The 25,412-nt window shown below is 48.6% G+C and overlaps 1 protein-coding gene across 9 annotated transcripts in view; it reads left to right on the forward strand.

Moving 5' to 3' along the window:
• Positions 1–25,412, forward strand: part of EHMT1 (euchromatic histone lysine methyltransferase 1) — a 137,827-nt gene that overhangs the window by 57,688 nt on the left and 54,727 nt on the right. For 5 of the 9 annotated variants that reach the window (XM_078062102.1, XM_078062103.1, XM_036064988.2 and 2 more), the window contains 5 exons: positions 2,953–3,019; positions 9,922–10,478; positions 17,756–17,936; positions 20,272–20,429; positions 20,757–20,948. In XM_078062102.1, coding sequence (XP_077918228.1) covers positions 9,930–10,478; positions 17,756–17,936; positions 20,272–20,429; positions 20,757–20,948 — 1,080 coding nt within the window. In that variant the 5' untranslated portion in view covers positions 2,953–3,019; positions 9,922–9,929. The other 4 variants (XM_036064989.2, XM_036064984.2, XM_036064983.2 and 1 more) reach the window with 3 other exon arrangements.

Below are 25,412 nucleotides of genomic sequence, written 5' to 3' on the forward strand. Positions count from 1 at the left end.
TTAGCTCCGTGGGGAGTCCAAGAGCCCATCCTTGGGCTCTGCCAGTGTTGCCACAGCTTCTCGTTTCCCCACAGTCTGTAAACCCAGATTCTTTGTAAACTCTCCTACTTTTAATTTTTTTTTAAGATTTATTTATTTCGGAGAGAGAATGCATGCGGGGGGAGGGGAAGCAGACTCCCTGCTGAGCGCGGAGCCAGCCCAGCCCAATCTCCTGACCCCAGGGCTCAGTTTCTGGACCCGGAGATCATGACCTGAACCGAAACCAAGAGCCGGATGCTCAACCAGCTGAGCCACCAGGCGCCCCTAAACTCTCTTACTTTTAAACGTTGATAGTTGATTAAAGATGGAAACTTGTGTAGGGAAGCTCTGTGAAGCTGTCTCAGTAGTGGTTCCTTGGTGACCTCAGATCTGCATCCGCCCAGCACCCAGGCTGTGTTTGTGCCAGCCCAGGTGTAGCCATCTGGAGCTGGAGATGGACAAAAAGCTTCTACTCAGCTGGTGGGGAAATCTCAGGGCTGGAGATACGACGGTGGACGACTGTGCGATTCGGCACCTGGTGCTCTAGGAGTCTTGAGAGTCTTGAATTTTCCTCGCTCCCCCCCTGGAACTGGTCCCGTCTTCCAGGAGCCTCAGTTCTCTTGGTGGGGAATGGTAAAGAGGAACCCACGTCTGTGCATGGTGTGCTGGTTGCTGCTGGGGTGTCCTTGCTTCTGGGCCCTTGCAGGGCCCAGAGCTTCAGCTGTGCATGCTGGTGTCAGCTTCCTTCCTCCCTGCCATGTTCCTAGATCTAAAGCCAGTATCCCCACCCTCATCCTGCTGTTAGACTCAGGCCACCCACCCACCCACCTTGTACTGTCAGGATTTCCATAGCCTCCACCCCGAGCTGGAGAGTGGCAGGACTTGAAGTCTGTGCAGAGGTTCTGCTTGGTTCTGCTGTTGCCAGTACAGGATTTTGTTACTGGTTTGGGCTTCGTATTCCATCTTCAACCCTCTCTTGGTTGGTGTTGATTTTGTAGGTTTTTAGCCCTTTTGAAATGGTGATGAAGACCATGTTCCTTCTTGCTAGTACACATAGGCTCAGTGCACTGAATTTGTGAGGGTTTTCTTCTTTCCGCTCTGGTCGTGGGCTGAGCTCACGTGGGCTCAGCCTCTGGGCCTTTGGACTTCTAGATGTGCACACTGGCAGTACCCTGCTCTGCTCTCACTCATCCTCCTTTATTCATGCAGCAGATCCTGGCTGTGCATCTCGGCTGTTGCAGAGAATCCACCCAGGCGTGTAGCTGTGCGGGAAACAGACATGGAAGTGGACCCAGTGGCCTTTCTTACTGGGTCCTCTTAGAAAGGCCCCAGTAATTGTTACCACATGCTCATCGGTTCCTTCTGCATGCCGCTCATTGCCGACACATTGGGGCTATGTCAGAGAACAGGACAGGCCTCTCCTGTGGAACCCAGAGTTCGTATGTTGGTGGGGCGGACAGACAGGCTGGGTGGTGTGTCTGATGGTTGGGGGCACCAAGGGGGCAACAAGGCAGGGTCCAGGAGAGGCTGTCTGATAAGGTGATTGGCCTGTTGAGAGGCCGCAGGGTGCAGGGGCTGGAGGCTGGGGTCAAAGTGTGGAAGGGGGAGCAGAGGCTGGGCTCTGTGGCTTTCTGCCGACAGTGAACACTTGTTTCTCCTTAGTGAGCTGGGAAGACCCTGGGGTTTGAGGAGGGACGCATCCAAGTCTGATGCCTGCAAGGAAATATTCCCCCTCTTCTGGGAGGAAGTCTCTGAGCCCCTGGATTTTTCCTTGGTGCCTGGCACTGTGAATTCTGGCTTCCTGTGGCAGGAGTGGCTAAGAGAGGGATTACAGAAGGGGGTCCGCCTTTGAAAGGGGATTCACTTTGACAACCACCAGTGGGGCCACACATGATGCTCTAGGGAAAGGTGGGAGGGCCGCAGGAGGAGCTGGGCCATGCTTGTGCCCTCTCTTGTCCTGTGTACCTGGGGAGATGAAGTCAGGTCCGTTTAGGAGCTGCAGGTGGGAGCATTCTGGAAGCACTGAGGAAGGAGGGGCTTCATGGGACCGGAGGCTGCTATGCGACCTTGAGGTGGCTTGGTGGTCCAGGGCGACAGGGTAGGGCACTGCCACTGCTCTTGGACCCCACACTTGGCGTTCAGTGAAATCAGCAGGGAGATGATTCTGTAGGTTCTGTAGGAATGTTCTGAGAATGTGTTGTGGTGTCTTTTGGAGAATGCATTTGAGATGTTAGACAGGTGTTATGGGAGTTGTGCCCTTAGATTCTGAAACTCTTAAGTGGGGAGCCTGGAGGATCTGCGTCTCCCCCCTTTTCCTTCTCCATGGACTCATGGTGATGGCTGCCGCCGCCCCTGGAGGGACCCAGTCAGGAATGTTTTGTGTGTTTACATTCACTTCTCCAACCAGACTCTAAGCCTCCAAAAGGCAAGAAGCTTTAAAAAGCAATCCAGGAGACCTTTCGTAATTCATGCCTCCATGTAGTAGAGCAAATATTTAATGATTCACGTTTTTATTGAATTTTCTTGGTTTATCCCTTTTTGCAATTTTTTGTAGGTTGTTAGACATTTGAAATACGTAGATGAATTCTTGTCAGCAGCAGAATGCACTTTGATATAATTTGTAGCATTCCTATAACAACCAAAACATTTGAGATTTCTAATTATGTAAGTAATGCATGAATACATTCTTATTATTAAAAAACTATCTCCAAAAATACAGATAAGATAGAAGTTTTCTCAGGCTGGTTTCTGAATGGCATTCCTCCTCCTGGAGGTGACTGTTACCTGCCGGCTTGAATATCCCCTAGCTGTCCAGTCATCTGATAGTGAGTTTTTATCTGGATCCAGATACAACGTCCATCTAGAGAAATCATGGTGGAGAATTGCTTAGTCTGCCTGCCGGTGAATCGAGGCTGATGGCTGTTTCTTCTTCAGCAGGCAGTTCCGGCGAAGGGGGAGACGAAGCAGGATTGCTGCGTGAAAACAGAGCTGCTGAGGGAAGGTAAGGGTGCAGTTTGCTCCTGCAGGAGAAGTGGCCAGAAGACCTGTCGCTCCGGCATCTCCTCACCCGTCCCCGGCTCCTGACTTGTTTGCTCTCACCTGGGTTGCTGTATGGCTTCCCGTCTCCCATTCCCAGATGGACACAATGGCACACACGTAAGATCTGCTAGAGAAGGGAACCTTTACCAAAAAGTGAAAAGCAAACGCCTGGTAGATCCTTGTCTTAAGTGCACCCAGAAAACTCAGAGTGAGAAGGGCCACGTGGATGTTTATGGCAGCTTTGTTCTTATCACTCAAAGCTGAAACCACAACCTGTGGCGCATGCGGTGGGCGGCTCTCAGCAAACCAGGAGAAGGAACAGCTTCATTCTCACAGCAACACAGGTGACACTGAGCCTGTTTTGCTAAGTGAAGGGGGCCGGACCCATAGGCCATGTGCTTTGTGACTCCATTTTTATGACATTTTGGACAAGGTAAAACCAGAGGCTGGGAAAACAGCAGACTTGCCAGGAGGTGCAGGGAGGCCGGAGAGGCAAGCCCTGTGAGGAGCTGTAGTGGGAGGCACTCTACTCTGTTGGTTAGGGCTGTGGAGCACACCGTGACAGGTGAGGCCCACTGTGTCACACGAGCCACGTGGGGGCTGCTGAGAAGTTCATTTTGGAGAGCCGCATCGTGACTGGACACCATGAGGCTGATGGCTCAGGAGTGGTGCAGACACTGGATTTCGCTTGGCTGTGTCTGTCAGGGGTGATGGGCGAGCAGCCCTGCACTGCCGCGTGGCCGCCGGAGCTGAGCAGATGAGCAACATACCATCCTGTCATCCCACCAGCTGCCCATAAGGTTAGCGCAGGAGGAACCTGCCCGAGATCATGGCACTGCCCTCCTCACTGATAGTGGGCGCTGCTGCAAGCACTTTGGGTGTTCTGGCTGCATGCCAGCCCAGTGATGTGTGGTTCTGTCTCTCCCCTAAGGAGGGGGAGCTGAGACAGGGTGCACTGCTGGGTTCAGGTCACCCAGGCTGTCAGACTGGCAGCTAGGCCCCTGCTCGCGTGCAGGTAGCGCTGGCCGTGGCCACTGAGACCCCCACGTGCACGTCAGCAGGAGAGGTGAGGACCGTGCTCTGACGGGCAGAGAGCTGGGCCCGTCTCACCAGGCCCTGCAGGTCGGCCTGCAGTGTCCCAGCTCGGACCTGTGTGTCTTGTGGGTGTCAGCCTCTGAGTGCCCTGGATGCAGCCCTGCACGGCCTGGGGGAAGGGTGGCCTGCTGGGGGCCGCCTCGCAGCCGGTGCTGGTGGCTGCTCGTCCGTGCCTGTCCCGAGCCGTAGTGGGGCCACCCAGCATGCATTGCTGCAGCCCTGTCTGCTTCCCAGGTGGTCCAGGAGCTGCTGTGATACCTTTTCACACCCACACAGCCACCTTCTCCCGTGACCACCATGTACACATCCAGGGGCCACTGTGGGTGAGGGTGGAACCGGGCACTCCAGCGGTCCAGGCCATAGGGCAGGGCTGTCCTTGTAAGTGCATGACTTGGTGCATAAACACATGTTTGTAATAGAAATGCTTCCGATTCTAGTAGAATTCTGGGGACTCCTGGGGACTCCTGGGAGCAGGCTGGGTCTAGAGACTGGGCAGTGCCTGCTTGGCTTCCTAGGACTATCTCTAAACCCTCTTCTCTCCCTGTTGAGAATCCTGCTCTCTGGAGGGACCCCAGCTCAGGTCTGACCCAGCCAGGCACTTTCCTGGTGGACTGCACGGCCTCTGGGTACTTCATCCAGCCTGCCAGCTCCCTTGTACTATGCCCCCTGGCCAGCTGTGGGACTTGCCACGTCCCCGAGCTGCCCCCACGCTGGTCTACCCACACCTTTGCTCTTGGGAAGAAGACCTGCCTCAGGGTTTCTTTCTGGTGCTGTGCTTCCCTCCACTCCTTGAGGTATTCTCTTCCATGGGCACCCATGGTCTCCAGCTCTTCTTCCTTCCCCGCCTCCTCCCTGCCCGCCCCCCCCCCCCCCGGGCCTTTTCTAATAGAAGTTGTGGATAAATAATGCCAGGTGCCCATTTTCCTCTCTCATACACTGCCCTGAACCAAGGCCTTGACTCCTCCTTTTTTTTTTTTTTTTTTTAAAGATTTTATTTATTTATTTGAGAGAGAGAGAATGAGAGAGAGCAAGCACATGAGAGGGGGGAGGGTCAGAGGGAGAAGCAGACTCCCTGCCGAGCAGGGAGCCCGATGCGGGACTCGATCCCGGGACTCCAGGATCATGACCTGAGCCGAAGGCAGTCGCTTAACCAACTGAGCCACCCAGGCGCCCTTGACTCCTCCTTTTGAGGAACCGTTAGACTGCACATTTTACACTCCCACCAGCAGTGTGGGAGGGGTCCATTTTCTCCACTTCCTGCCAATACTTGTTGTATTACCTGTCGTTTTCATGATAGCTGTCCTAGTGGGTACAAAGTGGTGTCCCATTGTGGTTTTGATATGCATTTTCCAGATGATTAGTGATGTTGAACATCTTTTCATGTGCATATTAGCCCTTTGTATCTTTTTGGAGACGTGTCAGTTTGGATCCTTTGCCTGTTTTTTAAATTGGTTATTGATTTTTATTGTTGAATTGTCAGAGTTCTTGATGTATTCTAGATACAAGTTCCTTATCAGATATGTGGCTTGCAAATATTTTCTCCCATTCTGTGGCTTGTCTTTTCACTTATTTGACAGCGTCCTTTGAAACACAGAAGTTTCTATTTTTTTTTAAGATTTATTTGAGAGAGAGAGCGTGTGCTTACGTGCACGAGCCGGGGGAGGGGCAGAGGCAGAGGGAGAAGCAGACTCCCCACTGAACTGGGAGCCCGATGTGGGACTCGATCCCAGGACCCCCCAAGATCATGACCTGAGCCGAAGGCAGACGCTCAACCGACTGAGCGCCCCAGGCGCCCTGTATGTTTAGTCTTGTAAGAAACTGCCAAACTGTTTTCCGAAGCCATGGCACCATTTGACATCACAGCCATTGTGTATGGCAGTGACATCCTGTCCTCGTCCAAGTTTTTTATTTTTTATTTTTTATTTTTTTAAAGGTATTTATTGAGAGAGAGAGAGAGAGAGAGAATGATAGAGAGCGTGAGAGGGAGGAGGGTCAGAGGGAGAAGCAGACTCCCCGCTGAGCAGGGAGCCCGACTCGGGACTGGAGCCCGACGCGGGACTCGATCCCGGGACTCCAGGATCATGACTTGAGCCGAAGGCAGTCGCTTAACCAACTGAGCCACCCAGGTGCCCCCGAGTTTTTAATTACACCCATCAGTGGGTGTCATGTGGGATCTCTGTGCTGGTTAGATTTGCTGTTTAAGTTTTGAGGAGTTTTTAATCTTGATGAAGTCCAATTTATCACTTTTCCTTTTAGGGATTGTGCTTTGGTGTCAAGGATAATATGCCTTGCCTAGCCCTAGATCTTGAAGAATTTTTAGTTTTTTTTTTTTTCCTCGAAGTTTCATAGTTTCACATTTTACATTTATGTTTTTTCTCCATTTTGAGTTAATTTTTATAGGTTCATTTCTATAATCAATCTTTCAAAACTCAGTCATTGGTTCCCGTAGTTTGTAGATTACTTTGGATTTTCTACTGAGGATCAACATCAGTTACAAATAAATTTTGCTGCTGCTTTCTGACCTGAATGCCCTTTGTTACTTTTTCTTGCTTGCTTGATTGCTCTGGCCAGAACCTTCAGAATAATGGGTATCAGTAGCTATGGTAGACAGCCACCGTTCGGGCCTCTGAGAGGAAGAGTGCCGTTCCCTTCTTTACCCAGCCTCTCACAGCAAGCTGACCCCACGTGGTGGGCTTTCCCACGTCCGGCATGCCTCCGGCTCTCTGCGACACCTGCTGGGCAGCCTGCAAGTCAACTCAGTTCTGACCCCACAGGTTAGGGGCTCGGTCCCACCAGACTCCCCCCACTTCAGACGCCAGCCCCAAATAGAGGGTCCCCAGGGTGCACACAACTTGCCGCACAAGGAACTGGCTATGAATTGGAGGTTCCCACAACCCCTTCCTCGAGTTCGCAGAACTCTGGGAAACATGTATGCGCTGTCACTGGTTTGTTATAAAGGGCATGAGTCAGGAAGAGCCCAGTGGAAGTGATGCATAGGGCCGGGTATGGGGGGGAAGGTCACGGAGCTTCTGTGCCCTCTCTGGGTGCACCATCCTCCCCACGTGGGTGTGTTCACCCACCTGGAAGCTCTCTGAACCCCGTAGTTTAGGGATTTCTGTGGCGGCGTCATCACGTAGGCGTGATGGATTATTAATTCAGTCTGCAGCCCCTCTCCCCTCTCTGGAGGCTGGGGGTAGGGCTGAAAGTGCCAAGCTTCTGACTGTGGCTTCGTCTTTTCTGGTGACCAGCCCCATCCAGAGTCACCTCAGGAGCTGTCAGGAGCCACGGGCAGAGACCAGATACCTGTATCTTGTTACATCACACTATGTAATCACATTTATCTTTCCTTGTTTCTGTTATAACTTATGCTTTTGATGTGTAACAAAATTTCCCTGTTTCTAGGCCACAGATCTGTTTTCTACATTTTCCCTTGTTTACTTTTGAGTTTTTCAGACTACCTAGGACAAGTATTTCCCAGACTCAGATGTGTGGATTAGCCTCCAGAGGTCTCGGTGAGGCCCAGATGTGTGGAACCCAGCTTCAGAGATTCAGAACCAGTAGGTCCAGGCGTGGCCTGGGAAATCTGCCTTCTAGCCAACAGTCCGTGCCCTGCTGCCTTGGGCTGCTGTCCTGGACCCCGCTGTGCCTACTGGACACCCCAGCCCCCTTGTGGTGGTGCTGTGGGGAGGCCTGTTGCATCCTTCTCTGATTCAGGGATTCTGTCTTCCTGTGCCTTTATTCTTCTTTTCCATGATTTACTTTGCTGTTTGGGAAAATCTGTCCCTCTACGTTTTAGAACAAAGTGGTGGAGTTTCTCATATACTGATGGAATTTTGATTGGGTATCACTGAACTTACGGATTAAATTAGAGGCAGCTTGACACTTCATACTTTTGTCATCCCGTTTAAGACCATGTTTTCATTTAAAATCTTTTTCTCCACAGAGGCCTTGAGTAATCTTGTCTAAATTTGTATTCTTTATAGTTTTCCCTCTTTTGCAAATAGTACTTTTTCCCCTCTCATATTTTCAAGTTAATGCCAGTGCAGGAAAATGCCCTTGAGTTTTGTAGCTTGAGTTTGAAGTCAGCAGTCTCCCTGTATTCTTATGTTTTAATTGCTAATTGATTGCATTTTTAAAGTAAATGATGGTTTTGGTGCAGAGGCCAGAGTTCTTCCCTTTGTCTCCAGCGCCTCTCATTTCTGTGTTCCCTCTTGTGCCAGCCGGTGCATCTGTTTTTGTGTGAGATGTTTGGGGCATTTCTGATCTCACATTGAATTCTCTTTCTTTCTTTTTTAAGATTTTATTTATATATTTATTTGAGAGAGAGAGAGAGAGAGCGCGCGCGGGAGAGAGAGAGTGCATGCATCTGCGTGCGAGCAGGAGGAGGGGCTGAGGGAGAGAGAGAAACTTAAGCAGACTCCACACTGAGTGATCCCAGGACCCTGAGTTCATGACCTGAGCCAAAACCAAGAGTTAGACACTTTAACCCACTGAACCGTCCAGGTGCCCTGAAATTCACTTATTTCTGAATAAGCGTATGTTTCCTGCAGATCGTGGTGTGTGGTCTTTGCCAACTCCATCCAAGTAAGGACCTGCCTATTCTGTCTTGCTGAGGGTTTTTTTAAAAATCCTTAATTAATAACTGTGTTCATTTAGAAAGTATTTGCTGCACTCATACTATGTCCCAGGCCCTGTTTCTGTCTCGGGGCACATAGTGGACAAACAGACGAAACTCTGTCCTTGCAGATCTCACACTCTAGGGCAGAGGAACAGATGGTTAATATCATAATGATGGGGTCTCCTGTGGGAGCCAGTAGAGTAAAGGGACTGGGACGGGTGGAGTCTTGAAGTTGACTGAAGCTCTTTCTGCATCCAGTGGTGTAATCATGGGTTTTCTGCTTTAATCTCTCAGTGAGGTTAGATTATTTGTAGATCTTCTGATATAAAATACATTTATTTATGACTGGTTTTGGAAAAGGTCTGTCAAGTTGTCCTCAGAGACCGAGGTTTTATAGAGAATAGGCTTGTAGTCGGGTATTTGTAATGGCCTTCTGGCTGATGTACTGAAAATATAACCCTTTTTCTTGGTTTATTACCCATTTTCTTTACGTTTGTTCTTGTGAGGGTACTTCTGAGGCCTTGCTTTTCTGTCTTTAAACTTACATGCTCAGTTTTATTTTACGGTGGTGTGTTTGTGCCTGGTGGATGTGCAAATCTGTGTAATGGGTTTTGAGATCTTGCTATCTTTTAAAAATTAATGTACTCAACAAATGGGGAGTCTTTATCTTGTGCTTCTGGTTTTAGACTGTGTCCCCCAAGGTAGGACTACAGGCCCTGGCTGGACCTCGCACACAGGATGGAGACAGGTAGCTCGCACACCAAGCTCTGGGCGGATTGCCCTGTCCAGGGTTTGGCCTTCTCCAAACTTTAACCAATTGATTTTCAAAGTTAATGACTAAGACATCATTTCATTATTACTTTTCTTTAGATTTTTTAATTATTATTTTTAAGTAAGCTCTGCACCCAACATGGGGCTTGAACTCACAGCCCTGAGATCAAGAGTTGCATGCTTTTCTGACTGAGCCAGCCAGACGCCCCTAAGACATCATTTTGTATATAATCTATTTGAACTTAAATCTTTCTACATGAAATGAGATGATTTTTCCTTGGATGGTTTTATGTAAACCACTCAAGGAATGGTAACTGTGTGTGGGTTATGTCATGACAGGGCAGGGCCACAGCCTCTGATACCGTCTCCTCTGTTCACAGAGCTCTCTATGGCAGCCGATGGAGGCTCAGCAGAGAAGCAGGGCGGAGAGGCCCCTGTGGCCGCAGACAGCGAAGCCAATGGGTCCTGTGGAAAGAGCGAGGCTAGTGGTCACGTGACTGCAGCACAGCACACTCAGGAGAACACGGTGGTCAGCCCACAGGAAGGTACCAACAAACTAGCTCGGATAGCTGAAAATGGGGTTTCAGAAAGAGACAGTGAAACGGGGAAGCAAAACCACATCAACACAGATGACTTCACACAGACTTCTGTCATCGGGAGCAATGGGTACTTCTTGAATAAACCACCCCTGCAGGAGCAGCCCATGCGGATTACCAGCACTTTGGCTTCCTCACTTCCTGGTCATGCTGCGAAAACCCTTCCCGGAGGTTCTGGCAAAGGGAGGACTCCCAGTGCTTTTTCTCAGACGCCAGCCACAGCGCCGGCCAAGCTCGGGGAAGCAAGTAAAGACGCAGAGGACAAGAAGCCCACGGCCCCTGGTGCCGACGTCAAGGTTCACAGGGCACGGAAGACCATGCCAAAATCCATCCTGGGCCTGGTAATGAGATCCCTGTCGGGATGGGGCTGCTCTCGTGTCTGTCGTGTTGTTTCCTTCCTGTCTGTGTTCTCTTTTGTCACAGTGACGGCAGATGGACTCCGTGCGTGAAGGAGAAAGGCCAGTAAATGGCAGTGGTCACCCAACAGGTGGTTGTCTCTGGGCCTGGGAAGGTTAGGAGAGGCTGCTGACAGTTTGGGCGTGAACGATGAGCAGATGACCCCTCTCAGCCCACTTCTGGGCTTTGTGCTGCTTCTAGGTGCCTGTTGCCCACTAAGACAAGATGCATCACGTGCTTGCACAGAGACCTCTCCTCTTCTGCTTTGGGCCTGGGGGCTTTCATTGCAGCTCGGGAAGACTGAGCGCTGATTCTGTCAGGAAATAAGTAGCCATGAAGTTGGTTAGGTTCTTGATGTGACAGAAGGAGGGGACAAGGGCACACTGAAGACATGCCCATGCCTCTGCTTTCATGCCAGGCTCCTGGGCGCAGGGAACAGGCAGCGAGAACCCAGCATCGTGCTGGGTGAGGCGGCTTTTGCCATCAGCGGGCATTCTGTGCCTGTGCCTGGTGCGTTTTCTCAGAATGTCCACAGTCATGTTTTTGTTTTTTTTTTTTTAAAGATTTTATTTGTGTATTTGTCAGAGAGAGAGAGCGCACGAGCAGGGGGAGCGGCAGGCAGAGGGAGAAGCAGGCTCCCCGCTGAGCAGGGAGCCCAAAGTGGGACTCGATCCCAGGACCCTGAGATCATGACCTGAGCCGAAGGCAGGCACTTAACCCACTGAGCCACCCAAGCGTCCCCACAGTCGTGTTTTTCCCTCCCAGTTCTATGTTGATCTGGCTGGGGATGAGTTCTAGGTCTGTTAGGTGTGTTCCCTTGGGATTACTTGTACCTGGCATTCCTGGTGAGCATACTAAAGCTAGTCTGACTGTGGCATTAGTAGGTCATGTGTGGTTTCCTCTCTGCAACCTTCCAGGGCTGCACGAACAGGCCTGTGCCCATGGGCCCTGTCAGTCTGAGATGTATGTCTTTCCTCAGTTCTAGGAAAATGCTTTGTGCAGTTTTTCTTTCTGTGGAGCTCTTGACATGCTTTGATTTCTTCTTTAGCGCTTTACATTCTTGCTATTCATTCTATATATTGATGATTCCAGTATCTCTAATTAGTTTATTTAGTTACATTTTGTCTTACCCTTCAAAAGACGTTAGTTACAGTTCTTTTATTGTCTCTGCTATGACTCCTGCTTCCTCAGGTGAGAGTTTGTGTTGATGTTTCTCCCCAGAGGTGTGCTCATCTTTCTTTCCGTGGTTTTGATTGCCTGACTGTGAGTTCCACTGCATTTCCCGTAGCTGCCGGCAGTGATTGTGGGGACCAAGGGTGCACCGTGGGGCTGCACTGCTGACCGCCCCATGGTGCTGGGCCCCTGGAGCTGCCGTGGGATCCCTGTGCTAGGATAGCCAGGGCTCGGCAGCCCGACTCTCGTGTCTCACCGTGTGGGCCTCACCCCTCCTGGTCTGCCTGGCCCTAACTTGGTTTCTACCGTTTGCAGTATTCTTGTGTATGTTGCACAACTTGAAAAAACCTTCTTAATAATTAGGAATTCACAGGAAGCTGCACAAATAGTACAGAGAGACCCCATGTACCCTTCACCCGGTCTCCCCCAGGGTAACATTTTACACAGCTAGAGCACAGTGTAGATTTCTGTGAACACCCAGCACCGAACAGCTCCCAGTGCCTCCCTCCATCCCCACCCACCCTGTCCCCAAGCCCTGTTCTCCATCTCCACAGCCGGGTCACGTCAGGTGTTCTGTAAGAAGGTGGGGCCTTTGAGAGCAACTCTGTTCCTGTGGGACCGACCACATTGTGTCAGTGGCTCCTTTCCTTTTCATGCTGAGGGCTTTTCTGTGGTGTGTATGTCCCAGAATTTAACTGCTCACAGGTTCAAGGGCATTTGGGGGTTTTGCAGTTTGGGGCTGTTACATTAAAGTTGCTCTGGACATTTATGTACAGATTTTTCTTTTTTTTTTTTTTTTAAGATTTTATTTATTTATTTGAAGAGAGAGACAGCTAGAGAGGGAACACAAGCAGGGGGAGTGGGAGAGGGAGAAGCAGGCTCCCCACTGAGCAGGGAGCCTGATGCGGGGCTCGATCCCAGGACCCTGGGACCATGACCTGAGCCGAAGGCAGACGCTCAACGACTGAGCCACCCAGGCGCCCCTTGTCTTTGCTCAGATTTTTCTTTAGACAGAAATTTTCATTTCCCTGGGTTAAATATCCAGGAATATAATTGCGGGTCATATGTTAATTGGATATTTAGCTTTATAAGTAACTGCCAAACCAGATTCCCAACATTTTACATTCCCAGAAGCAGGATATGAGCAGTTTGGTTTCTCACATCGTTGCTGGCATTTGGCATCGCCGCTAGTTTTTATTTTAGCTGTGACACCTCATCATGGTTTTAATTTGAACACTCCTAATGGCCAGTGATGCTGAACATCTTTTTGTGTGCTTATTTGCCATCTGTATGTCCTTTTTCATGAAATGTCTTTCATACCTCTTGCCCATTTCACAACTAATTGTTTTGTGAGCTTTCAGAGTTCTGGGTATGAGCCCTTCACCGTGGACCCGTTTGCAGACTTTTCTCGGTCTGTGACTTGTCCTCACCCTCCCATTAGGGTTTTTCCTAGAGGACAGGTATCTCATTCTGACCAAGTCCACGTCATCAGTGTTTCTTTCTTTTATGGCTTGTGCTTTTGGCATCATGTCTATAAACTCTCCACCTAGCTCTGGGTCCCAAGATTTTTCTGTAATTTTTAAGGAAGTTTTTTAATTTTTATAGTTTTATATTTTTATAAATATATGGTCTATTTTGAGTTAGTTTTTGTATTAGACATCAGGTTTAGAATAACATTCATTATTTTTGCCTGCCATTTTTTGGGTTACCATTATCAATTTTAAAATGGAAGTCAGAAACTTTACATTATTTATCTGTCTCCTTGAAATTATACTTTTATTCTGTTCTCATTTCCAGGATTTTATTCTAATACATGTTTATTCTCGGGGATCTTTTATTGTCACTCTGTCATATTCCTCTGAGGAAAAAAAGGCAATTTGAAATTTAACTTAAAGAAATTTCTCTGACCGTATAGGCTTATCTAAGTGTTAGCTGTGTGCTGAGTTATTATAATTGTTAATGATGTGCAGTTGATTGTCACACATATCATTTGAGTCAGCTGTAGGGACAGAGGACAGGAGGGTGCTGAGACTTCAGAAGTGGATTTCCTGAAGACCACCCCTGCTGTCACAAACCTGGGAACTTCCTCTGCCCCTGGGGCCCCATAGGAGGACGGAGGGCACAGTGATGTAGTGACAAATCAAGGCAGTGGTGTTCCCAAGGGCCCCTCTGATATGGAGCCCCCTGGCTCCAGACCTGGCCTCTCCTGCCCTTGGAGTTCCCTGCTCCCCAAACCCAGTTCAGTCTCGTTTGGTTTTCTTGGGAGACCTTGTTTTATTGAAAATTGTGTTTTAAAATCAGTCATTCCAGTGATGAGTGTTGCAGGCTTGTGATAATAAAACCATTTTGTTTGTAAGAGTTTAAAAATGAAGGCATGTTCTTGCTGCATGGCTGATGTCCCTTGGCAGTGTGGAGGCTCCTTCTCACCCAGTGTTGGTCCTGTCAGAAAGCACCAGCGCAGGGTGCAACTCATTCACTGTTTGGGCAGAGAAAGCAGAAGCTTCTGGAAGGGAACCTTTTTCCCTTGCATTGAAATGTTTGTTACTGTGTCCTGTGTAGCAGACTGTCTCCCTAGTTGAATTGTGCAAACTCCTTTGGGCCTCAGCATGGTGGCCTTCTCCCTTTTCTTTTTTTAAAGATTTTATTTATTTATTTGACACAGAGAGAGACAGCGAGAGAGGGAACACAAGCAGGGGGAGTGGGAGAGGGAGAAGCAGGCTTCCCGCGGAGCAGGGAGCCCGATGTGGGGCTCGATCCCAGGACCCTGGGATCATGACCCGAGCTGAAGGCAGATGCTTAATGACTGAGCCACCCAGGCGCCCCAGCCTTCTCTGTTTTCATCCCTGTTACCATTCTCCCAATCCGCTTTCACGCATAACCGCTGCCACTGGTATTCTCTAGGTTCTGGACAAAAGATGTGGCCTTGTTCTTGGAGCTCTCAGCCTGGTTAGAGAGGTAGTTTTGAATGCCGAAATTGTACAAGTCCTTGTTCGTTGCCACTGGAATTAAGTATCTGGAAGGAGAAGTAGGCTGGGCTAAGAGTGTTCACACTGAGCCGACATGGGTCTGGCTGGTGGCTCAGGGACTGGCCGCCTGGCAGAAGGGGACAGCCGATGCACAGAACACTGGCAGGGTGGGGTGGGGTGGGGTGGTGGGTAGGGCCAGCAAGGCCAGAGCCTGTAGACCTCCGGCACCGGGGCCAGAGCAGTACTGTGGCCCCGCTCTCTGCAGCTGTGCCACAGGCCCTCCCTCTGTGTGGGCGGCTGGGGCTGGCTGGGTGCTCAGGGCTCCGTCACAGCAGTGGGCGCCCCTCCATGAAGTCAGGCGCTGGCCTGCTGTCTCCATGGGAAGGAGATGTGTCTTTCATCTTCTTTGCTGTTGTCAGAGAGTAGAGCCCTGACAGAGTCTAGAATCTTCACCCAAGTTCAGCAGCTCTTGATTTTTTTTTTTTTTTTCAGATTTTCAGAAATAATCTCTTAAAGATTTTGTGTCTAAGTGAGAATTATCCTCACATGACTCTTTCCTCCTCAGGTTTAATTTTTGCCCCTCATTTATGTATACTTTAAAATCATCTGTTGCATTTCTTGTAAGAAGAGCTGGTGGAGGCTGAGAGTCATTGTGGCCACACAGTCAATGGGGGTAGTTTGCAGGAGACAGAAAGGAACATTACCTGACTCCTTTGCTCCAGCAGTGACTTCTTTAGGGACAACCTGGTATGTTTGAGAGAGACTGAAGAATTTTACAGAGTTGACAAGTTACATGTGAACTGTGCTCTATGTGCCTAGGGCAGGTTAATTATGAAGGTGGTGGGGAAGACGGTGGTGTTGGGCGAAGAAGGAAGGGCACTCCAGGACTGGGCCACATTCCCTACCAAGCGACAGACAGGGTCACTGAGCTGAGTGTGAGTAAGTCCCCCAGGCTATCGCCCCAAGAGCTGGAATCCAGGCCACCCTCCCAGGTAGGCTTGCTTTTAAGGGCAGGGATATCAAGGGCCTTTACACTGTTGTGCGGCCCTCCTCTCTACCTGTCCCCAGAACTCGTTCGTCTTCCCAGGCTAGACTCTGTTCCATCAAACCGTGTTCCCAGCCCCCATCCCAGAGTCTGTGGGTCCGACTCCTCCGGCCTCCTGAGAGTTTCCACTCATACAGAATTGGTCTTTCTGTGCCGGGCTGATCTCACTCAGTACCACGTCCTCCAGCTTCATCCACGTTGTAGCAGGTGTCGCGATTCCTTTCTTTTTAAGGCTGAGTAATGTTCCATGGTGTGGACGGACCATGTCTTGTTTATCCATTCACCTGTCAGTAGATGCTTGGGCTGCTTCCACCCCTTGGCTATTGTGAGGAGCGCTGCCGTGAACACGGGTGTGCAAATACCTCTTCAAGATCTGCTTTCAGTTCTTTTAGGTATATATCCAGAAGTGGAATTGCTGGATCACATGGTAATTCTATGTTTAGCTTTTTGAGAAACTGCCGAACTGTTTTCCACAGCGGCTGCACCATTTTACATTCCCACCAACAATGGTTCCAATTTCTCCATATCCTTTTCAACATTTTGTTTTTAATTGGGTATAATTCACAGTTTTCTGGGGTTGTATTCTTTTTTTTTTTTTTTTTTTAATATTTATTTGAGAGAGAGAATGAGAGAGAGCACGCACAAGAGGGGGGAGCAGGAGAGGGAGAAGCAGGCTTCCCGCTGAGCGGGGATCCCAATGCGGGATTTGATCCCGGGACTATGACCTGAGCCGAAGGCAATCGCTTAACCAGCTGAGCCACCCAGGCGCCCTCTTCTTTTGTTTTTAATAGTCGCTATCCTAATGGTGTGAGGTGATACCTCATTATGGTTTTGATTTGTATTTTCCTGATGATCAGTGATGTTGAGCATCTCTTCATGTGTGTAGTATATGTCTTCTTTGGAGAAATGTGTGATCAGATGCTTTGCCCATTTTTTAATCAGGTTGTTTGTTTTGTTGTTGAGTTGTAGGAGTTCTTTATATATTCTGGATATGAATTCCTTATCAGATATGCGATTTGCAAATATTTTCTCCCAATCTGTAGGTTGCCTTTTCATTCTATTGATTGTGTCCTTTGATGAACAGAAATTTTTAATTTTGATAAAGTCTGATTTATCAGTTTTTTGTTCTTGTTGCCTGTGCTTTTGGTGTCCTATCCAGAAATCATCGCCAAATTCAATGTCATGAAGCTTTCCTCCTCCTTCTTAGAGTTTTATAGTTTTAGATCTTTGATCTATTCTGAGTTAGTATTTGTACGCAGCGTAAGGTAAGGGTCCAACTCCATTCTTTTGCATGTGGAGATACCCCTTTCCCAGCACCATTTATTGAAGGATGCCTATTTCTTCACTGTTGATTGCCCCTACTGTGCGTATGATAAAACTTGGTTAAATGGACTTTGATATGAGATCCACCTATCTCAGGGCTGTAGGTGATTTTAGGGAAGCCAATGGAGGGGAGAGGGTTAGTTGTGTCTAGGCAGTCCAGAATGAAGGCAGCACCGCTAAGAGGGATGAGGGTTTTAATGGCAGTAGTACAGGCTGCCGGGGTCCTGGAAGGCTGAGACTGAAGACGGATTTAGGAGAGTGGTAAAACTATGAACAAAAGGTAACTTTAAAAATGTAATCTCTTGTGGGGGGCTGTTGCACAGTGCAGCTGTGAAAGTGATAGACTGTGAAAGCACCTTACTTAGTAATACATTTAGCTACGTCAGCGGTTCGCAGGCCAGGTAGACATTATTTCAGGGTTCATGTGCCGCATTTGGTCACTGCTGCTGCCGCTTCCTTTTGCTCCCTGTCCCCGTCAACACCGCCTTTGGCTTGTAGACGCTGGCCCGTACCCTCCAAGGGGTGGCCGGGTACATGCGCGTCAGTGCCAGGGGCTCTGTGATGATGGCAGGCTTTATACTTTGTCTTCTCTCTTTTATCTCCTCTCTTGGTCACGGCAAGTTTTTGAGGAAAAGAGCTGCATTTTGGGGGCATGTCGTTTCAGTGACCATCTGCTTGTGTGTAATTACAGTTATTAATTGTCTTTGTTTTGAAGCATGCAGCCAGTAAGGATCCCAGAGAAGTTCGAGAAGCTCGCGATCATGAGGAGCCAAAAGAGGAGATCAACAAAAATCTTTCTGATTTTGGACGACAGCAGCTTTTACCCCCCTTCCCACCCCTCCATCAGTCACTACCTCAAAACCAGTGCTACGTGGCCACCACAAAGTCACAGACAGGTAACAGGGGGACCCGACAACTGTCTTTGCTCTGATGGCGTGTTACAAACCCGCACCTTGCCGAACTAGAAGCGTGTTGACTAAGTGCGTGTGTGCTCTAGATGAGCAGCAGTTGGAGTCCTGGCCCTTCTGTGCTCACCTGTAGACCTGCCGAGGAATGTCGGACCTCTGTTCTAGAAACTTGACTAATCCCTGCATTGCTTCCTACGCTTGTCAAACTCAAAATGAAGATTGTTTTCATTAAGTCTTACCCCCTTGTTCTAATAGGGTAGAAGACTCTAGATTTGAGAACTTCCCTCTGTTTATAAATTAAGTGCTGTTGGAAACACACAGTGTATTGTGGAGACCTTTGAGTTAAGGTTGTGGAGAAGGGTGGTTTGGTTCTGTTACCAGCCACTTTCCCTGGGTGTTTCTCGATCTTTTGAGCTTGCTTCTGTTCACGGTCAGTTGAGGGGATGGGTGAACATTTGATCCCTTGTTGGGGCCTTTGCAGGAGGTGGGGCTGCATGAGTGGCCCCACAGGGAGGATGCTGGGGTAGGCGTATCTCAAGCGAGGAGCCTCCCTCTGGAGCCTCTAAGATAGACACAGTTCCTACAGAGATGAGGTGACTCTCCCCAGTGCAGAAAGGCCCTTTCTGTGACGTCTTCATGCAGGTCAAGCCACTCCTGGTGTTGTCACCTCCCGGGAAGGGTACCAGAAATCACAACTTCCGTGCCTGCAAGTGTCTCCTTTTTCCTAGGGAAGCGTTATCACAGCCGCTTTGCCTTATTACAGAATCGCTGGTGCGCCTTTCAGAGTTGTGGGAAATAGAGAAAGCCTACCTGCTGGTCAGGTGTCTTGGGATGGACAGGGCTTGTGTGGACACAGCCCTCCGTGACTGTGTCCAGGTTCTAGACCACCTTGGTCTGCTTTCTTCAAACCTCACTCCTTCCCCTGCCCTGCCCTGCTGTCTTCACTTGGGGGGTGGAGGGAGTGTTGGAGCCACCTTGTTTGAGTTTAGATTTCAGGTCATCTCTGTTAGTATTTTAAATTACTGTGGTCATGGCCCCAGAGGTTCTGTTAGCTTCCCATCCTGCCGCAACACAAACAGGAAGGCTACACAGACTCACTGAGGGGCTGCAAAGCGCGTCCTACTCTCCGTCCTGTGACTGTACGGGACGCTCATCCCAGCCTGGGCACACCGCTGCGTGGCACCCAGTCACCCCGTTCTAGCATGAGATGGACAGAGCTGCGTTTCCTCGTGACCATTTATGTGCCCAGAGCCACCCCAGTGAACACAGTGCAGGGCTGCGTGTGTGATTGTCCTGGATGTCCTGTGTGGCCCTCAGCCTGGGGTTGAGGCACACCTGGTGTCCTCGGTACCCCGTGCTCACGGGGCTGTCTCTGTGGCCCTTGTCACGGTGTAGTTCACGCTCATGCATGCTCTTCCAGCGCTCTTTTCTTCCACTTCTTAGAGTGAGAACAGAATGGAGCATAGGTTCTCCAGTCCTTTAGTACAGTGCCTCTGTTAAGTGGTTTTCAGATTTTTTAAAACCCTGGAACTTTTTAAAAAATAAAATATTATAGAGAGCCTCATTCTATAAAGCCAGTCAACCTGGAGCTGCTTTATCTAGAACAGGGTGGAGAGCCCTGAGTCCCCAGGAGCCCCAGCTTGTCTGGAAACCCCAGACCCCCAGCTATTTGCTTTTTCCTGTCCTGTGCCTTCCTCGACCTTTTGTACCTGCATAGTTTGCTTCAAGGATTTCTTTCCCCTCAGTTGGTGAACTGCTGGGCAAGGTGGAAGGTGCTGGGGAAAGGGTCCAGGAGAGGACAGACTGGCCAGTGTTGCGTGGCTACACTTACTTTAGAGGTGGACACATCTGGAGACTGTGCAATTTACTCCTTGTCGTGGGTGAGAAGTCTGTCAGGCAGACAGATGAGGCCTATCCCCAGTGACTGGCAGTGAGTCCACTGTTCCTCCTCAGCCTCACTCTTGCAGCCACACTGTTCTTGGGGACGGGACCGTCCCGAGGCAGGGGACTGGGTGTGGGAGGTGCTCCAGGGCCCTGCTTCTGATGATCGGTGAGTTCTCCCTTGCACTTCTCCTGCTTATAGCAGGGTGATCATGTTGGCCGTCCACACAGCTTAATGTTTTATTTTGAGTAAAGCAGATGATCTGTAAGGTACTGTCAGTTTTCTCTGTGCAACTTAGGACAAGTGAGAAATGCCTGTCACTGTTGTGGCATGCTGATGATTTTGGTAATCAGATTTTGTGAATTATCACCTACCTTTAAAAAACATTTGAATGGTATTTCTTTTCCTTTTTTGTCCCCTTTTGACTTTTTTTTTTTTTAGCTTGCTTGCCTTTTGTTTTAGCAGCTGCAGTATCTCGGAAGAAAAAACGAAGAATGGGAACCTATAGCCTGGTTCCTAAGAAAAAGACCAAAGTATTAAAACAGAGGACGGTGATTGAGATGTTTAAGAGTATAACTCATTCCACTGTGGGTTCCAAGGTAAGGCGTGCCTGCGTTGTTTGCACGTGTGCTTGGAAATCCACGTTTGTGTCAGGACCTCTCTGGCCACAAGAGCACCACGTGAGGTTGTCCGTAATTTGATGACCTCGGTCCCTTTTGAAGGAACCCAGGCTCTGAGGTGCCTCGTTCTGGGGCGCAGCCTCTTTCCCAGTGCTCCCTGACCCCTCATCCCTCACCCTTTCCTGGCTCTTCCCCCAGTGGCAGAGTCGCTGCATCCCACCTTGCAGGCCACGCCCTGGCAGGAGTTGGCAGGTTGCTCCTGATGCTGGGGTTCTTCGTGACAGTGTGCTCTTTCCCGTGTTCCAGGGCGACAAGGACCTGGGCGCCAGCACCCTTCACGTGAATGGGGAAAGCTTGGAGCTGGACTCAGAGGAGGACGAGTCGGAGGAGCTTGATGAGGATGAGGACCAGGGGGCCGAGCAGGCTGCTGCATTTCCCACAGAGGACAGCAGGACCTCTAAGGGGGGCAGTGTGTCAGAAACCGACCGCACCCAGAAGGTAGGCCTTTTTCACCCCCTCGGGGAGGGACTACAGATGATGGGTCATTGGTCCTGTGAGGGGCGGTCTGGCCCTTCTCTGCCGCAGTCACTTCCCTGTTTTCCTTCTGACTTGGGTGTTTGCATTCTGTTTATCTTGAAGTTTTAGATGTTATTTTCATCAGAGGAGTGTTTGCCGTCTTGTACAGCGCTCTTTGAAGTAACATCTGGAGCTTGTTTAGGTTCTAGACAGACAGGAGCACACTGAGGGCTGCCTGTGTGCCAGGGGCAGCTGCTTGTCGCTGGCCTCGGCGTGACTGACCTTGTGCGGTCCTAGGCGCGCCACAGGTGCAGTCCTGCACGTGAGGCAGTGACGCTGGGAAGGACTCCTCCTCCTGGTTGGAGTGGGCTTCCAGGGCTGCTGGCTGGACCTGCAGAGCGGTCGTGTGCAGTCTGCTCACACCAGCTGTGTCTCGGCGTGCCAGGTGTCCTCATCACACGGCTCACTCAGTCTACCCGAGGAGGTGCCCTGGGAGGGGGCAGGGGCTGGCTCAATCACAAGTCACTGTCTGCGGGTGGCCCTGGGGGCTCAGCACTGGGCAGGGTCTTCAGGGGTTCCAGGGGCAGACCCAAGTAGAACAGTTCCTGAGTAGATGCTGACAACTGGGTGTGTGTTTACACTCTTAGTTCGGAGGGGGATGAAGTAGATGAGGAGGAGGAGGAGGAGTTGAGAATCAGGTGGTTGGTTGGAGATGGGTGTGATTGGACTGTTTTTTGTATCATACTTTTTTGAGAGAATTTTGGACCATCTTTATATAAGATGGGCTTTTGTATCTGATGAGGTCTTCTAAAACTAATGGTAGGCAGAGAAGTTCCAGGTGATTTCATTGAAATAGTGACCTGTTTGAAATGTATAATTCCGTGGATTAACTTTCTACATTTTGAGTCAAAGTGCTGTGCTCTGTAGGTACAGACTTCCCTTCCAGCTCTCAGAGTTTTGGGGGGGTCTTGTCTTGTGTCAGAAGCCACGGGTAATAGTCTATTTATGATTTCTGGGTTCTAAATAAGATAAACATTCTTTTTCACTGGTGACTTTTAATAAATTTGTGTAAGCTGTCTTCTTATACTTCATTGGTTTCATTTTTTATGTATAAGTACTTGATTCATGTACATTTGTTTTGGGATAAAATATGAGGTAGATATACTCAAAATGGGTGTATTTTATGGTGTATGAATTCTATCTCAGTAAAGCTTTTTAGGCAAAATGTGAGGTCAGGGTCCCATGGCTTCCCTCAAAATGGTTATAGCCACATTATGTGAGCACCCTTTATTGACTGACGTTTCTTTCCCCTGAAGATTTAAAACGTCACCTTTATCGAACACCATATGGCATATAGAGCTGACTCGGTTTCTGGGTTCTCCTCTTCCAGAGAGAATCTGGATGCTGAGTAATACTGAGTAACTCTATACATTGGTATAAAGGAAAGAATTAAATGGATAGCAAGCCAACAAAAAGAATCAAGAAACCAGTAAAAGTAGAATCACAAGGACAGTGTGGCCAAATGGAAAACGAAATAAGATAACAGGAACAAATCTAAATAAATCAGCAATAGAAATAAACAGTAATGGGTTTATTATGTGAACTGCTTCAGAGAATAGAGAAAGATGGGGATGGACACTAGCTCCTTCTGAGGCCAAACTCGCTTTCAGTCCTGGAACAGTATTGGTTAGACAGAGCTGTATCTGCATGATAGCGACTGTGGAGAAGGTAGGGCTTCCCGGGAAGACGCTGGTTTATTACAGGAAACCTGTCGATAAGACTTACCACATTAACAGATTAAATGAGAAAAACTAGCATTTTATAAAGTTCAGCTGTATGTTTTTTGGATTTGGGGGATGACTTTATGATTTCAGCCGTGACAAGGAACAGTTCACTGATCAGAGAGTGACTGCACCTGTGTGCCGCCACCCAGCTCACAGGCCTGAGTTGTCCCCGCCTCCCCTGTGGGCCCTTCCGGTCCCCGCAGAATTGTCTTCTTGGTTTCTGTGTTTCATGTAAACGGGATCATGCATATGTTTTCCTTTTTCAGAGTGTGACTTGTTTTACTCAGTATTGCGTTTGTGAAGTTTATATTATTCATTCATTTTCGCTGTTATGCACAGTGGATTATAAAGTGGTCTGAGGGGTCTCTTTCAGAGGGGACCCATTCAAAGGGTCCGTGGGGTCAAAACTGTCATTGTCATAATGCTAAGACACTATTTACTGTTTTACCTCTCACTCATTGGAGTTACATTGTGGTTTAAACATTTCTCAGTTTAAATTTGTACGGTAGTAAACGTTAGTAGACGTAACACACATCAACAAGAGTGCTTTGTCATTCCCAGTAATTTCTAATAGAACGAAGGGTTTCTGAGACCAGAATGTTCAAGGGCCACTACGGTACAGTATTTCTTTGGGTGACTGTTCAAATTTATGTATCCATTCCACTGTTGATGGACATTTGGGCTGTTCCCAGTTGGGGCCTTTACAGATGACATTGCTGCGAGCATTCCTTTTTGTCCGTGGGGGGCACACCCACATTGGGATTGCCATGTCATGTGACCAGTGGTAGGCATAGCCATGCAGCTCTCCCGCTCTCAGCTGTGCGTGCGTGAGTGTCCTTCTGTCGCACTAGCTTGATACACTTGGTATTGCCCAGCCAGTGAGTGTAGTGGTGTCGCATTATAGTTCTGATTCACATTTCCCTGATTTCCAAGAAGCTTGGGTACTTTTTTACATGTTTATTTGCCATTTGGATGCCTTTTTTTTTTTTAAGATTTTATTTATTTGAGATAGAGCACAAGCTGGGGGGCAGAGGGAGAGGGAGAAGCAGGCTCCCCGCTGAGCAGGGACCCCACACAGGGCTCGATCCCCGGACCCTGGGGTCCTGACCTGAGCCGAAGGCAGATGCTTAACCAACTGATCTACCCAGGCTCAATCTTTTTAAAATACAAATTACCCAATGGTATTTAAAGATAGCTTATATTAAATAAACCTAAAGATATCAGAATCCTACCCCCCCTCAAAAAAAGTTACTTAGTGGTGAACATTTTAAAACGTTTCTAATGTCAATAATAAAAAGAGGGAGGGATTGCTCCTTTCTCCCCTACCATGAGCGCTGCAGTGTTGATTATTCTTGCTGTGATGCTGTAAAATGAGAACCAGAAGGAAACATTAATATTTAAAAGGACAAGGGAGAAGAGTTTGCCAAGAATATAATCATCTGTCTTAAAAAATTCAAGAAAATCAGCTGAGGAACTATTATAGCTAGTGAGCTGAACTTAAATGTGATCAAGACATAAAACCGTTCCTTTTCTTGTGTAGCTGCAATAGCCAGTTAGAAAATGTAACGACAACAGTATCGATAATAGCAATAATGTCTAGGGCTATTTTTTAACTTTTCTAATAGAAAATGTCAAGCTATGCAGACATATAGATAATAGTGAACAATTGTTAACGCTTGGCCAGTCTTGCTTATCCACACATGGATTGTCTTTTTTTTTTTAAGATTTTATTTATTTATTTGTTTATTTATTTATTTAATTTGTTTATTTTATTTATTTGACACAGAGAGAGAGAGCACAAGCAGGTGGTGGCAGGCAGAGGCAGAGGGAGAAGCAGGCAGGGGGAGCCCGATGCAAGACTCCATCCCAGGACCCCGGGGTCATGACCTGAGCCAAAGGCAGTCGCTTAATGAACTGAGCCCCCCAGGCGCCCCATACGTGGGTTGTCTTGAAGCAGATATTTCCATATGGATCTTTAAAAGAAAAGGACTCTAAAAGCAAAAATCACAGTATCACACCTAAAACTTAGCTGTAAGTCTTTAATACCACGAGGGTACTTAGCAATAAATTTAATAGGAAATGTCAATTCCCTAGAAGAGAAAACTGAAACTTTCCTGAAGGAGGTTGTAAAGGAGACATAGATTCACATTAAGACCTATTACTTGTCTGAGAAAAAAGCCATTGTTTGTCTGAGGGAAGACCTCTTATTTGCCTAAATGAAGACCCCTTGTTTATCTGAGGGAAGACCTGTTCTTTGAGGGAAGACCCCTTGTATGTTTGAGGGAAGACCTGCTGTTTGTCTGAGAAAAGACCCCTTGTTTGTCTGAGGGAAAACCTGTTGTTTAGCTAGGGAGGACGCGCTGTTTGTCTGAGGGAAGACCCGTTGTTTGAGTGAAGACTCCTTGTTTGAGGGGAGATCCGTTCTTTGTCTGAAGGAAGACCCCTTGTATGTCTGAGGGAAAACCTGCTGTTTGTCTGAGGGAGGATCCCTTGTTTGTCTGAGGGAAGACCTCTTGTTTGCTTGAGTGAAGACCCCTTGTGTACCTGAGGGAAGATCTGCTCTTTGTCTGAGGGAAGACCCCTTGTTTGTCTGAGGGAAGACACCTTGTTTGAGGGAAGACCTGCTCTTTGTCTGAGGGAAGACCTCTTGTTTGCCTGAGGG

The sequence above is a fragment of the Halichoerus grypus genome, chromosome 14, assembly GCF_964656455.1.
Source record: "Halichoerus grypus chromosome 14, mHalGry1.hap1.1, whole genome shotgun sequence".
NCBI lineage: Eukaryota > Metazoa > Chordata > Mammalia > Carnivora > Phocidae > Halichoerus > Halichoerus grypus.